General features: G+C 33.1%; 2 protein-coding genes across 2 annotated transcripts; one reads left to right on the top strand and one right to left on the bottom strand.

Annotated features, from left to right (window-relative positions):
* The first annotated feature begins 160 nt into the window (after positions 1 to 160).
* Positions 161 to 6,352, top strand: LOC136981804 (synaptotagmin-4-like). Its single transcript, XM_067278178.1, has 5 exons — positions 161 to 246; positions 550 to 654; positions 4,084 to 4,874; positions 4,973 to 5,114; positions 5,966 to 6,352. The coding sequence occupies exons 2-5, from the start codon at positions 648 to 650 to the stop codon at positions 6,277 to 6,279; spliced, it is 1,254 nt and encodes a 417-aa protein (XP_067134279.1). The 5' UTR covers positions 161 to 246; positions 550 to 647; the 3' UTR covers positions 6,280 to 6,352.
* Positions 6,353 to 7,991: 1,639 nt separating this feature from the next.
* Positions 7,992 to 14,375, bottom strand: LOC136981803 (programmed cell death protein 7-like). The gene is made up of 9 exons (XM_067278176.1): positions 14,276 to 14,375; positions 10,888 to 11,478; positions 10,680 to 10,823; positions 10,526 to 10,615; positions 10,328 to 10,459; positions 8,930 to 9,068; positions 8,559 to 8,795; positions 8,406 to 8,493; positions 7,992 to 8,220 (listed from the first exon to the last, which is right to left on the bottom strand). The coding sequence occupies exons 2-9, from the start codon at positions 11,449 to 11,451 to the stop codon at positions 8,088 to 8,090; spliced, it is 1,527 nt and encodes a 508-aa protein (XP_067134277.1). The 5' UTR covers positions 11,452 to 11,478; positions 14,276 to 14,375; the 3' UTR covers positions 7,992 to 8,087.
* Positions 14,376 to 15,263: the final 888 nt, after the last annotated feature.

Here is a 15,263-nt window from a genome sequence, read left to right as displayed (position 1 = left end):
TATTTTATTTTTAATTATAATTAATCATTTCCCTTAATTTATTTTATTGTGCTTTTTCTTGCTTTTTTTTAAAAAAAATAAATCTGTGCTTTATCTAATGACGTTATTAATTATGAAAATTTTTATATTATCATTAATATAATAAAAAATTACAAATTTAGTCAAGTTTAACAGCTGGAGTACCACGTGACAGTCGGAATTAAATCGTCACACGACCGTAATCACGCAGTTTCCCGTGCGACATAGGTTCGTGATAAAATATATTTACTAATTAGAAACTTTTAAAGTAATTTTAATTATTATCTTAATTATTTTGTAATTAATATGTACATATATTTTTTTAAATTATCGTAGTGTGCGACGTCATTTTTAGTTAAGTAGCGCATGCGCTTACATTAAAAAAAGTCTAATTAATTAACAATTAATTACGAATTTGATTACAATTATTAATTTATAAATGACTTAATTTTAAAATTGCGTAATAGTTTATAAAAATTGTGTCGTTTTAATTACGTATATCTGTAAAAAAACAAAACGCATATTTTAAAGTTACGTTGATGACGTCAGGCACGTAATCGGAGAATGAAACCGGAAGTCGAATGTCGTCTGCTTCGTCTTCTTTTCAAAACGGAGTTTAATTTGTCGAAATGAAAGGTAAAAACTCTTCTTTTAAGGTTAAATAACTGTTTTTAATGCTAATTTTAATTATTTTAATCGTTTAAATAAGCTACAAATATAATACAATTCAACATTCCTACACTTTCACTTTTAACTTATTAAACTAGTTAATTATTTAGACAATCCTTCATATAATTGCTTGTTTAAATTATTAAACGTTTAAAAGGTTAATATACAATGTTTACTCGAACATAAAATACAATTTTCTATTAAATTTCTAATTCCATATGAAACTTATGATTCACCCATTTTATAACTGTATAATGAGATATAATTGCAGTAAATACTTCATAAAATGCATTAATTCTCCATAAAAATGTAATAAAAAGCTAAATATTTTCAATCAAAGTAGAAATAATTTGGTAATGAGCTGTCCATTAATCACTATTGAGCCCACCCTGTTGTGTACAATGGTGTGTTTTTGGCAAACTTACCCCCTTTAATTACGTATATAATTGAATAAATGACTAAAAAGTTCTGTTGGTATGTGAGTAGTTAATAGGTTTATAAGAATGACTTCCATATATAAAAAAAAGTCCATATATACAACGCATCGTTCCTCCTTATCGTGTATAATACGCGTACTTTATGCCACTCCTTCTCCTTAACTATACAGGTAATTAATGGACGATTCCAAATTATATTTATGTTTGTAGAAAGAAACTGTGTTAAGGTTGGAAAACAGTCGCTTTATAGTAACACCTACATAAGAGTCCAAACTAAAGTAATATTATTAAAAAGTTTTACTAGAAATTTAGCGGAGATAGTAAAGAATAACCAAGATATCGGATTCTTATATTCTCATCGCTCCCAAAGATTCACAACATTATAAGAAATGTATTTATTTTAACGCATTTCGGCTCAGTAATGACGTAATGCACATGCCCATTTCAGATAAACAGAGTTAAGTTAAATATTTGGCTTATATTTAGCTTATATTTAGTTAAGTTAAATAATTCCTCTTAAGGGTAATAATTCCTCTTAATAATTTCTCTTAAGTTAAATATTTGGCTTATATTTGGCTTAATTAGTTAAATTAAAAATTCCTCTAGGGTGCTTAAGAGAATCGAACATGTTACGGAAGCTAAGAGGTCCAATTTTCCATGCCGATCGTGGATTCGACCGTGCCCACAATGGAACGGCCGAAAGATGACATCGGGACAAATCCCCAAAAAAACTTTCAAATATGTGGTAACATGGATCAGTATTGGATGTAGTACTAAGGGATGTGTGTTTAGAGAGACTCCGTTGTTGGGATCATACTTTCTTACCTCGAGTAAACAAGAAATTTGTAATTGTTATTTATTTATTAAAATAGCACCTATTCAGTTAGTGTAAATATTACAAATATCGTATTTTTAAAATTAAGACGATGTTCTCTCTAACCAAAGACCAACAATAAATGAATACAGTAATTGGGGAAAACTTAACGAAGAAAACAGTAGATATGTTTACAACACTTTTAATACGTCGAAATTTCCATTGAATTAATCTTATCTCGATACACAAACATTTCTTTGCAGTCATATGGAGATGACTGATTAACATACGTGTGTATATATATATTTATCTAATATTACAATTTTCTTAAAATTTCCAATTCTTTTGTAATTTTTATCCTCGAAATATCTTAAACGTATCTAAAATACGTTGCATAATATTTTGCCAGAAAATGAATAATATGGTAAACATTCTGCTTAATTTTTATTATCATCGTAACTATTATAAACACATTCTTCATTGTAATGACTAGTAGTAAGATAGAAAAATAATTATATTGCCGTTAAATAACGTTCAAAAAACGCAATCACGTCCTTAAATCAAAAATTACACTTAACAGTTTATGCAAATTATCATTAAATAACCTTGTAAATACATGGACAGTCCGACAAACAAGACTTTTCGAATTTATGCCGTTATACGTGTAAGAAATTTGACATTATTTTCTTTTAAAAGTCTTCTTACATTACGAAATTAGTTTCCTTTCTTCTGTTTAGTCTTTATCTTCAGAATATCAGTCAAAGGAAATGCAATGATACAAAAGTTCCTCCTTGAATGTACAGATAATTTCAAGTAAATACATATTCATCTTGAATAACAAACATTTTTTCTTCTGTACTTTTTAGTTTTCTGTATCTAAGTATTTAAACATTTTTCTTGCTTTTTAATTTCATTTAACAAAAATAATAATTATTATTATTTCTTACGAATCAAGCAGAAATCTTCGAAATGTGAATGCGTAAATTATTCGCGTTTGCACTATTGTTTTTTACTGTACTCGTTACAACTATAGAAACAATCCGTTTCCTGTGAAACGTGTACTAGATACAACATTAGAAAATATTGATGATAAATTTAATTGTTTATAATACGATACTGTCAAATTCTATTATCATTTTTATTACTTTTTATGTATTTTTTATGTTCGCGATGTAGTTATTAACAGAATCGTCGAAGGTAGAGTTGGGGATTTCCCCCCTCCCGTCCTCGAGTAAACTTTAGGTTTTTTGTTGGTTTTACTAACAAAAAGTAAAATCTTTAAGAGTGCATTTTACTAATAAAGGAACATTCTACGTATTTCATTTCTTCAAAAAGAAAAAAAAAAAAAAAAAAAAAAAAGACAAAAGGGGACAGAAAGGCCCACTCTACTCTGCGCCCATACAAGCGCTCGATGACCCCGTTTATTTATAGAGAAGAGCCTTCTATATTATACTTTCTCTACACAGGCCATATTTACACGTAAGAAGACCATTTAACAGAATTACAAGTTTAAATATTGCCCTATCTATAGGGTGTACGCATACTATACAAAATAATTAAAGTATCTTTTAGCGTGTTATCGCTACGATGGCTTAGTACCAATTTCAAACGCGAATAAAAAGTGGTGCTAAATTCAAATTTGACTATATTTGTATAAAACAATATATCTGTATATACGTATACACGCAAATGTACAAAACACACGCATTATAAGTCTACAAAGATCAAGTATAAACAGATGTACTTTATGCTTACACACGTGTTATGTAAATACACGAATTAGAACAATATATACGGGTATATATTGTTCTAATTCGACTACTTAAGAAGAAATAATATAACAATAGGTATTAATGGGGACAGTAAACAGCGTAGTTAAATTGAGATCAAAAGGTTGTAAATGAAAGCTGTTCGAAAACATTTATTATTAATCATTTAATTTAATGAATTAGTAATATTTTTGTAATTTTTATCCTTGAAAATTGTCAGATGATTAAAATTGCAAAGTATCCGGTATTATCTAATTTCCTTTTACAACAGTTTTTTCCTATCGCGGTTATTTGCACTTAAAAAACGTCTTCATTGATTAAAACAATAACTCAATGATTAAAGTTAAGGATGTTAAATGCCCTTTTATAATTCCAGGCTGGTTGCAGATTTTAATAGCCGTAGGTTCGGCCTTCTTGGCATTTATTATTATTATTTTAATATTCGTCGCCGTGAGGATACGTAATAAAAGGAAGAGAAAGAAGGAGATCGATAATATAAAAAATTCTCATAGGATAATGCTAAAAAGATGCGAAAATCTTCTCTCTACTAACATCTCCAGGCAGAGCGTGCCTAACGATAAAATACCAATTATCAAAACTTCACCACCAAGACCCAATTTCCCCCATTTAGAAGTGCTGAAAAATAACGACCAGTGGGATAGTTCTCTTTCGGAAACCGACGGCGAAGGTGATACACCTCCAAAAAATAAGCTAGACGTCGATTGGTCCGAGAGTGAAAACCTGAGATCGGAATCGCCTAGTCGAACACGAGAAACTCCAACCATCGAGTTCAGTTTGGTTTACGTCGCCAGCAATAATACACTAACGGTACACATCATCCGAGTCACCAATCTGCCCCTGAGATACCGCAAAAACTGTTCTTCCTTCGTCAAAGTCTCCCTCCTGGCCAGAAAGAAATCGTCGCAGCAAACTCAAGTCTTTAAGAAATCCCTCAATCCCGAATACGTTCAGAATTTCACGTTTCCCGGGTACACTTTGGACGAAATCAGAAGATTTACCCTGAGATTATCCGTGTACGTTAAACATTACCGACTCCTTAAAGACAAACTCGTCGGGGAGATTTGGTTCCCGCTAGCTAGATCCACTCTACAACCCGACTGTCCGGCAATATTATCCGAAAACCTGTCTAGCAGATCGTTAAAACAGGTTAGTATAAATACTGGGTGAACATGGGTAAATACATTTCGGAAGCACCCAATATTAAAATCTGGGTGTAATTTACCCGAAAAATTACCTCGTTTCAGAAACGAATGAGTATGTGCAGTGCAGACTTAGGACAACTTTTCGTTATACTCCAATATCAAGCCGCTGCAAACAGATTAAAGGTATTAGTAAGAAAAGCAGAAAATTTACCAAAAGCTACTGGAGTTTCTATTGGTCAACCAGGTGCGTATTCGTATTATTCTATGTTCAAATATTTAATGCAACAAAATTTAATAGAAAGTGTTCCAGAATATAGGCCTACAAATCTTCTAAGAAAGTCTTTTAACACCTAAAACACCAAAACCTTCTAAACTGACAAACAGATCTTAAGATTCTATTTAGATCTTTTAATTATCTAAACCAGTGATTCACAAAGGAGGACGGTAGGGATATTGGAAGACAAGGAGGCAAAACACTTTTTTTCTTAGAATTTACACACACTTCTATAGTGCTCAGCGCCAGGGCTGGACTTATATATAGCTTAGTACTACAAGTCTAACAGATTCTTCCACCAAATAATGATACGTGTAAAAATGTGAGGTCCTAATCTATGTATATGACAAAGGGGGATGCTTACGGAGGAGATTTTCTATGGGAAACTGGTTCCTATTTGGGTGTTACAAACGTAAAGAAAACGTGGAAAATTCCACGTGGCCTGTGTATTGACCAGGTGCAAATCCATTATCAGTGTTCAGTGGTTTTATCCACCTAGCCACTGGATTGTCCTAATCCACAGCTTATTTACCTTATATGCAAATCCGGAATGTTAAGATAGTAAGACTTGTTTGTTTTGAAGGTTTTGTTATTATGACTTTCATAATGCAGGTATTTTTATTCGTTTGCCTCCTTTATACAGACAAGGGAAGTTGAAGATTAATCTACAGAGCTTTAAATTCACCAGATGTTTACTAAGAGTATATTACGAACACTTTCTGTTAAGTGAGCTGCATTGAAATTATGTAAATAAATTTCTTCATTTCTAAAACTTTAATAATAAAAATACATAATGTGCATTATTGAAAACATTTCCATAGAATTCTACATAATTGTGAGTATATTACGAGGTATAGAAGCCATTACCTATAAAGAGACTAGACCCGCTTCGGGAGTGAATCCTGTTTGGAACCAGCCCTTCCTCTTTGATCTACCTTCCAACGAAACTGAAGAGTATTGGTTGCAGTTCCTTATCATGAGAGGGCGCATGTACTCCCGAGACGGAGTTGTAGGTCACGTTTTGGTGGGACCGGGCACTACGCCTACCGGTGAGGCTCACTGGAACGAAGCCATGGAGCCCAAAGCCCTAGATACAGCTAAATGGCATAATATATGCATGGTAGATGACTTTTGACTCACCTGGAGGTTGTTATTATTGTCACATGTGTTTTGTGTTAAGGGAAATAAATCATTTTAAGAAGCTGTCATTGCTATGATTCATTTTAAGTTTTATGTATTTATAAAAGGCATAAATTTATCTCGTCCCGGAAACAAAGTCGATAGCTTTGTTATGCCGTAATTAATTTTATCTGTGCGAGAGAGAATAAATAACCCTCTTACAACAATTTCTTGTATGAAAACAGTATTTTGCCACAAGAAATTCTGTTTATTCATGTAATATCTGTGTGAACTGATCTTGTTAAATGAGTTAAACAGAACAATTCAGAGCAAACATCAATAACTTCAAAATACCTTGTAGCAAAAAGGTACAGGTGACAAAGACAATTACTTGACTTTAAATAATGCCCTCCAGGTATGCAGCCTAGGTGCCAAATCCGTATTGTTAACTATGGTTCCTTTAGTAATAGCTTTATATATTTTCAGTGTTTTCAAATATTTAAGACGAGTAGAAACCACAGTGTGGAGGAGAATGACTCTGTCAAAAAACACATCAATGTCCCTGTCAGAATTTGCGCAAAGGCTGTCAAGACAGTCGTAAATAAACATTTTTTAATGGTGTTTTGGAGTTATTGATACTAAATATATCCAGTTTTTATAGTGATTCTTGTGAACAATAAGCATCAGTCTGGACTGTTGACAAATTATTCAACACAATATTCAATAAAATGTTTTAACAATACACAGTTATTACAAACACTTTTCCTTTTGTATACATGTTTAAGGCCATCAATGTAGATGCACTCCAACAAAAAGAAAGAGCACACATTATCTGTATTCGAGCTTTAAGTATGATTACATCACAAGTCAAATGCATTCAGGAGGAACAGGGTATATGACACTTAAATAAACTGTGTTTGTATTTTTAAAAATATGTACAAGCCTATTTCCTGTGCTACCTATAAAGACATGATTATACTACTATACTGTCTTCTCTGCACCCTACTTCCTCAGATTTAGGTGCAGTAATTAGCACATACAAGGTATTATAGCATTTATATTTGAAATACATTTCTAAGTATATAATGCAAACTCCTTTAAGAAACGAACATTTAAAGGAGATTCTTAGGAACCATTCATTATAATGATGTTCCTTTCTATACCAGATAGATGCTATTATAGCAATGTTAAGCTTCTGAAAGTTCTTTTATGTAAATTTTTCACATTACATTCCTATTTTATGAATTCTTTAATGTGAAGGCTGTACTTTTAAACGTTTTTGAAATATTAAATCATTTTATAGATGTACATAAATGTCAATACATTAATTTTAACATTATTAAATGTTGTGAGTTAAGTATAAATTAACACTGTTTTTTTTTCTATTTGGGAGGATCTAAATTATATTTTAAGTGCAATTTCATTCCACATTTTGGAAAAATAAATGGATGCTATGGATGAATGAATGAAAAGATGATCATCATCCCTCCATCCATAATACACATGATCGACATTGTGGTGTATTATCGATGAATTTGTCAATAAGGATGCTTGTTATCATATATTCATCATTAATTTCAATGATGATAGCCCCTTGATGGTAGTTTTCTATTTAAATTCTGAGAAGAAAAAGTACTACAATTACATTTTCATTAATCTTTCTTCCCAAATAATTCAACAGATTTTCTTATTGAGACTCATCTGTTATGTGCGAGAATATGAAGAACATTTAAACTTTAGAGAATTTTTATTTACATTAAATTAAATTAATATTTACAAGAGTATGACAATTATCTTATCGCGTAACATTAAAACAAACGAAGATTACTCGCCACTTTCCGTCTGGAGAACCGAAGCCCAGACTTCGTTACTTGGACGATCCGGCGTGACCCAGTGGACGGGGATGTTGCTTCCGTTCTTGTCGGACGACACCACCAGATACATGTCCCACTGATGCCTGAGGGAAAAACAATGAAAATTTTTAAATACAGATAATGATTCATTGCTGACTTTAACAATAAACTGTGCAAAACATACTCCAAATAGTACTTTTGGTGTTTTACAAAGTTTGCAACCAACAGAAAATTTTTAGACACAAATATGATGTATTGATAAATGTGTAATCTTGACATTACAACTTACCTTATTTGTAACAATGCATCTAAATTTGACTCCGCTTGAGTATAAAACTGATAAAAATACCACAAAGGGTGACTGGGATCCGTTATATCTAAACATAAAAGTTTATTTATATATCCATACTTATAAAAAGGTTTTAAGAAGTTTTCAACTTACTTGTTTCTCCAAATAAGCATTCTAAAATCTCATTTTGCATCATATTTAATAACTTCTCTTGTCTCTCTTTACGATTCATTTCTTCCTGCTCCCGTTGACCCTCCTGTTCTGTTTCCAGCATCACTTTTAGAGCCTTTTCCTCTGCATTGTAGTCTGTCAGCTGTTTCTGGACAATTTCTCTTAATGTCGCTATTTCATTCTTGAAAGTTTCATCCAATTCTGAACGTACGTGAAAAGCTGTAAAATAACAATGGATTTTTGTTTATCACATTATAACTGACATAATTACATTACTTATAAAGCCTCCATCAATATTCTAAAGAAAACAAGTTTCATATTATAAAATTTATAACACCGTTACGAATGCCGACCTTTTTTCTCGGCATCGTCCTTTCTCGTCTGTCTTAATTTCTCCAGTGCTTTCAGTTTCTCCTGTGTCCGCTTGGCTTCATGAATCTTCTTCCTCACTTCGGACAATATGTTATCCGCATCTTTCTTCAATTCTTCCTCCTGTAACATTAAATTTTATATGTAAGGCATCTAAACAGTCAAGCAAAACTGACAAATTAACAGATTTCTATTGTAATTATTAAATCAAATGCACACTTTTATTTAAATCTTGGTTTCCATTGAAGAAGTGGTGTGTTTTATGTAGTACAAATGGTGGTTTAAGCATTATTGTATAATACATATATCAAGACAAGTTAGAAAAATATAAAACTATTTAAGGCAAAAAAAATGGATAATTAAATGGAACTTCATTGAAATGAAATTTGATTGCCAGAATATACATAAAATTCTCATACAATCTGTGAAAACATATCTGTGGAGGCGACAATGCATCAAACAAAAGTTTATAACGTCATTCCACATCTGCTGCCAGCTCTGTTTCCGCCTTCATACCGTTCTGTGCCAGATGCTCATCCCAGGTGGTATGAATGGAGTATGTAACGCATTACCTAGATTTCTACTGAACTGATTTGAAAAATCAAATTCAAATTTTTTTTCTTTCATTGAATTAAACAAGAATAACTCACAAAAAATTAAATAATCTGAAACGTCTCTCAATTGATCGAAACATATTTTCAGTTAGAAAACACCAGAAATTTTCCTTAGAATGCAAGTGCTCAGCACGCACACTATTTCTATGGAAAGAATAGATATAAAATCTAGTCTTAGATATACTTTAACAATTAGAATTTGCAAATCTGTTTGTTAAAGTATTAAAATATACTTTTATACATTTAAAAAAAAATTATTAATAATAGCAAATTTGTTATACTTGTGTTAAAAATAGGATCGGGTGTCATATAAAAGTTATAAGAATAAAAGAAAAATATGTGTTTAAAATTAATTGAAAATTATATATAATTCTGGCCAAGTTACAATGGCATGTTCTTAGTAAAGAGTGTTAGCAAGTAAATAAAATAGTCTGTTTCATTTGAAACAGGCCGCATCATATGTTTGCTTATCAGTCACGTACCCAATGATAATCACGAAACAACAAACAGAATAAAATAGTAGATGTAATTTAAAAACTTTATACTATATTACATTGCTCAGATTTCAACACATAATTGTATTATCATGCTTACTGCTATTACTAGAAGAATCCAAATATAATTTCAGAAGATTTTCTTTTTATTTTCGGAAATCTGCATTTATTATTTGCGATGCGAACCGAGACTAAGTAATAAAATTGTAATGGCATATTCTATTTTAAATTCTAAAGTGTTAAATTGAATAGTTAATAAAACATCCGACCGCACCCTTTTTTCTTGTAGTACTTTCTCTCGTTCTCTTTCTATCCAGCAGTCGATCTGTCGATCCAGCTCGTCTCTTCTGTTGTTTTCTTCCAGTTTCTCCCTTTTAATTGTTTCTCGCTGTTTTCTCTGTCTCTCCTGTATAAAAACAGAATTAAAATCTTTTCCGATTAGTACGTACTTGACTATTTAACGTATACTCACACGTTTCTTTTTTATTTTCCTCATTTTGTGTGTCAGTCTTTCGATAATTTTTGGTTGAAACAAACTGTCGCTAATCAGGTTTATTTTGTCCTAAAAATTACGATAATGTAAGATACATTTTTAATAAACGAGACAAAATTTAAACAATGCTTACCATAATACCATATGCCACTTTTAATTCGGATTTCCACGCATCTTCTTCCATGTTGGAGGATTTCGCTTTCAAGTTATCTCTTATCTTTGACAGTCTTGCTATTAATGCAAATATTTTGTGTAGTAGATTCTGTACTTCAGGAATCTGAAAATGCTCAGATTTAATTACAAATTTCAAGCAGAAGACCGAATAAATTTCAGTTACTTACGATTATCTCGACTTCTTTACTCGGATGGAATTTTTGTTTTCCTTTAACCGACAGAAACTGTCCTATCCATTCTTTATCCAGCTCTTCTTGGGTTTTACCGAGCTGACAATTGGCATTCACTCCCACATTCAGCGCATTATAATAATTTCCGTATGGCTGATAACTTGTCGGCTGTGGATAATTTGCCGTATTCGCATAATTAGGAGGGGGCACGTATTGCTGCACGGAAGGTAAGGCAGGTTGAGGGAACACGGGAGGGTACCGGGGAGGAGGGACGTCGACGGACGGAAAAGAAGGCGGATACGGACCGTTCCGAGGAGGAGGAGGAGGCATCCGATTAAACGGAGGAAACGACTGATTATACAAGCAAGAGCGAGTGGTCTGATACGGCGTTGGAGGCGGAGGATAAGAGAAATTCTTCTGCACGTCAAACTGCGGAGTCGGTACATTTGCTGGATAATTCTGATTTGTACCAACATTCGAATTCTGATACTGTAAGCCAAACGGAGGACAAGTATTACTCTTCGGAAAATTTGCCTGATTTTGCATTTGTTGCGAATCCATGTTCAATTTTTCAAAATATCTCTTTCTCTGTAAAAATAAATTATATTTTAAATATAAAATTTACTGGGAATTATATTTTGGAGTTATAAATTATACACTATTTTAAAACAAATTAAATATCTATTAGTGTGTGTGTGTGTGTGTGTGTGGAATAATTCGTGGACATGCAGCTCATAAAGACAAAGAACCAGATATTCATGGACATGCAGCTCATAAAGACAAAGAACCAGATATTAACCAAATGCAAGTATACTAATACCCCATTTGCACCGAGCATTTCAATCTAGATTGTGACCAAGGTCGGCGACAATGCCTTGGTGCGACCTCTCTCTACCATTTCAATCTCGATCGACTCAAGAGAGTTCTTGAAACTAAATCCTGTCATAAGAGAGATCCCACAATCTCACGCGCGTGAAAAAATACAAGATGGCCGTGGAACACGTGTCAGGCTATCAACAGAAATAATAAAAATATTTGGAGAGACGACGACATCTGTCTATTATTAGATACATGGCAAGAAAAAGTATTTATTTCTAACCAAAACTTCCATTTTGTGTGTTGGTGTTCGTGATTTACCGAGTAGTTATGCCAGTTTTATCATCGCGTGTAATAGTCAGGTTGTTCTCAAGCGGACTGCCTGTGCAAACAGCACAACATTCGACCGGCAACAGTCACAATCCAGATTGTAGGTAAATCGAGATCGAAGTGAGTCGTGGATTGTGTGCGAACATAGGATAAGGTAGGACGACTCCCTACAATGGCATGATAGAATAAAAAGGAAACATTAACCTATCTGGTAAAGATGAGAACAATTAGATTAAGCCTGAAGAGTATCTGTCATACCAGTCAAGTATCATGTCACACTAGTAGTAAAGATAATGTGTGCACAAAATTTATTTCTGGATGCTCACATTCAACCGACTCCTACACCAATTGACCTTGCCAAAACAAATACCGGGAAACACGCCGACAGATAAATCTTTAGAGGAATTGGAGAAAAAAAATAATATGCCTCACAAATTTTACTACTCGAGTTACCCGGCCTTGCTCGGGAAAAACCCCCCGAAGGGGAATGCAGCCGCACTGCACGCATCCCTAAATTCGCCGTCGGTATCGTACGGTTCGACGGCGAGTACGTCTACGTTTTCACGAGTATCATGACAAATAGCGTTCACGTTATATTTTAAACTACGTTCGTGCTTATGCCAACCTAACAAGACCCAATCCCAAAAATACAATCTGAAATTCTTTACTACTTGTGTTTGTATTAATAATTATTACATGTTCTTTCATAATAAATGTATTTAAAATAAATGCTTTATCAGTAATTTATGCAATTTCATTGATTTATTTTAAAATAAAAATACACAATTTTGAAATTGTAACCTGAAAAAAATTTATCAGCTGAAATAAAAATTTAATGTAGGCTATTATTTTCATTTGCAGTTTTTTTGTTTTGATTTTCTGGGAAGTTGTATTTTAAAAAATAAATTTATTGGTAATTCTGTTTGCCAAATTTTCCAAATTTTGCCTGCTCATCAAATTGATTTTTTCTAGTTTTTTTCCAAACTTTCCAAGACATTTCAAATTGGAGGAAATTTTCTTCCTTCATTTTTCGAGAAATCGTTTTTCTAACTTCATCCTATGCAAGAGAGCCAACTCGTCATTTTGTAAATCATTTCGAATGACCGTTTCGAAAATTTCCCGAATAACTAAACATTTATTTTCTGCGTCGTCTTTTCCCGTACCGACCAATAGCTCTACTTTAATTCCCACGGGACTATTGATTCTAAATGTTTCTTCTGAACCAACGTCAACTTTTATGGAAACAGCTTGATCAAAAAGATACTGTTGAATCTTTTCTGTCAACTAATTTGCTTCAGAGGATTTTATGCGCACTAATTTTAATGAACTTTCTTTTTTCTGCATGACAAATTTATATTCCTCTTCACGTAATACTTCGTAATACGTCGAGAAGGTAAAAACTGCCACGCCACTCCGCGCGGCACCTATTAACATTGACCGTCTTTGCCCTCGAAGCCAATTTTGCGTACCGGTATCGTGGCCTACGCTACGCTACGGGCCCGTGCATCTGGCTTAGAAAAGTGTTTGCATCGAATTTGAACAATAATAAATTACCATAATTATTACCAACAAAATTATTAGAATAGGTTAGGTTAGAACGTGCGTCCCCACTGTTTTCTTTCTTCTGTTTGCTGGAATCAGAGACGAGCCGCCATTTTGGAACCATAGGTAACATTAACTGATCTTTATAATTCATATTTTTATATTTATTTATTAACAATATATAATTAATGTTAAGGAAAAGATGGACGTTTGTGGATCTCAAGTGGTACTTCGACAGTATGCAGTCTACACTTTAAATCTGATGATTACGATGCCTTAAGTGTAAAAAACAATTAATACCTGGCGCAGTTCAAACAGTTTTCCCTCACTATCCTAAGAACAAGCAAAATCAAAAACACAATAGAACACATTATTGTCCGCTAGAGGGCGAGGTGGAGTTCTTTTCGCTAGCTGTTTTCCTTCCATAAGCATGTTTCCGTTAAACGTTTTGTTTCCGTTATTTTTATATTCTTTTATTCGAATACGATTATTTACGCCTTAGTAGATGCACGTGGGAATTACTAGTCGTAGTACGCGTTGTAAAAGGTCGTTATATATGCAAAAATATCGGGACTGTACGTAACGCCTATTAACGTGTCGATGCAGTCCTGTTATACACCTTAAAAACGTGTATAAAATGTAATCTGATAATTAATAACTAATTTTTAATTAAAATAAGCAAATTTTATCACATTACCTTTTCTTTCGTCAGTTTATAACACAATAAGAAAGATCACTCTTTACCTAAGCAAAAACAAACATGGAGCGGCCATCTTTTGCGCATTCGCCCTCTGTCGGTAGAATCCGATTATTAAAATAATTTTTTCTTTTTAATTTCGCTTTTTCTATATAATACATTAATATATGAAACACGTGATATAACAGAGGATCCTAACTTACGAAGATCCAAAATTAAATATAAACTGAATAAATATTCATCGTCTGGTATTTTTCGCCATTCAAAATGCATTAAAATTCTCGTTTGTATACACTACTAATTTCGCGAGAATCTGCATGGAGCATTTTAATAAGGCGACCGTTCTGTATTTACGGTCGCGGTCGCCATTTTACCATTCCAAACGTAAAGAAACCGCGCTTTTAAACAGGTTTCGTATAGAAAACCATTTAATTATAAAGGCAGTTATATTGGTTTTCAGGGTTTTGAGTTTACCGAATTTTTCGCCAATTGTCATTGTTTTAAAAATAGCCTTTGCAGTTCTAAATGTAAATTGTGCAATTTCCGATTATGGAGCTTTGGTTATGGGCTTGCAATTATTAAAATTATAACTATGAGATGCATAATTTTCTTGAGCTCTTTCCTTGGTGTTCTTTGTCCACTCAGATTTGATCCCGGGTGCCTCTAGTGACGGGTTGATGTATCGGCTATCAAATGCACAATTATGAGATTTTATATTTTGTGAGGATAAGAATGAGGAACATACCTCGTATCATTGAGTTTTGGTATTAACTCTTTATGTCTTGGTTTCGCAATGTCTCAAATAGTGAGATACGTGACACGACATATCCGGGCAACCGCTCTCGAAAACTTAACGGAGAATCAAACCCAGACCCCGTATCGACCAAATCGTCCCGACACCTTTACTACCGTTTAAACCGAATCCGGACATAGATTTCCCACGGTGGCAAGCTACCATTTTAACGTGACCATAGGTGAGTGAGTTCTA

Source organism: Centruroides vittatus, unplaced genomic scaffold, assembly GCF_030686945.1.
Source record: "Centruroides vittatus isolate TY-2023 unplaced genomic scaffold, ASM3068694v2 contig_794, whole genome shotgun sequence".
Classification (NCBI taxonomy): Eukaryota; Metazoa; Arthropoda; class Arachnida; order Scorpiones; family Buthidae; genus Centruroides; species Centruroides vittatus.
The sequence above is the reverse complement of the archived record's forward strand: the minus strand, read 5'-3'. Positions and strand labels throughout refer to the sequence as shown.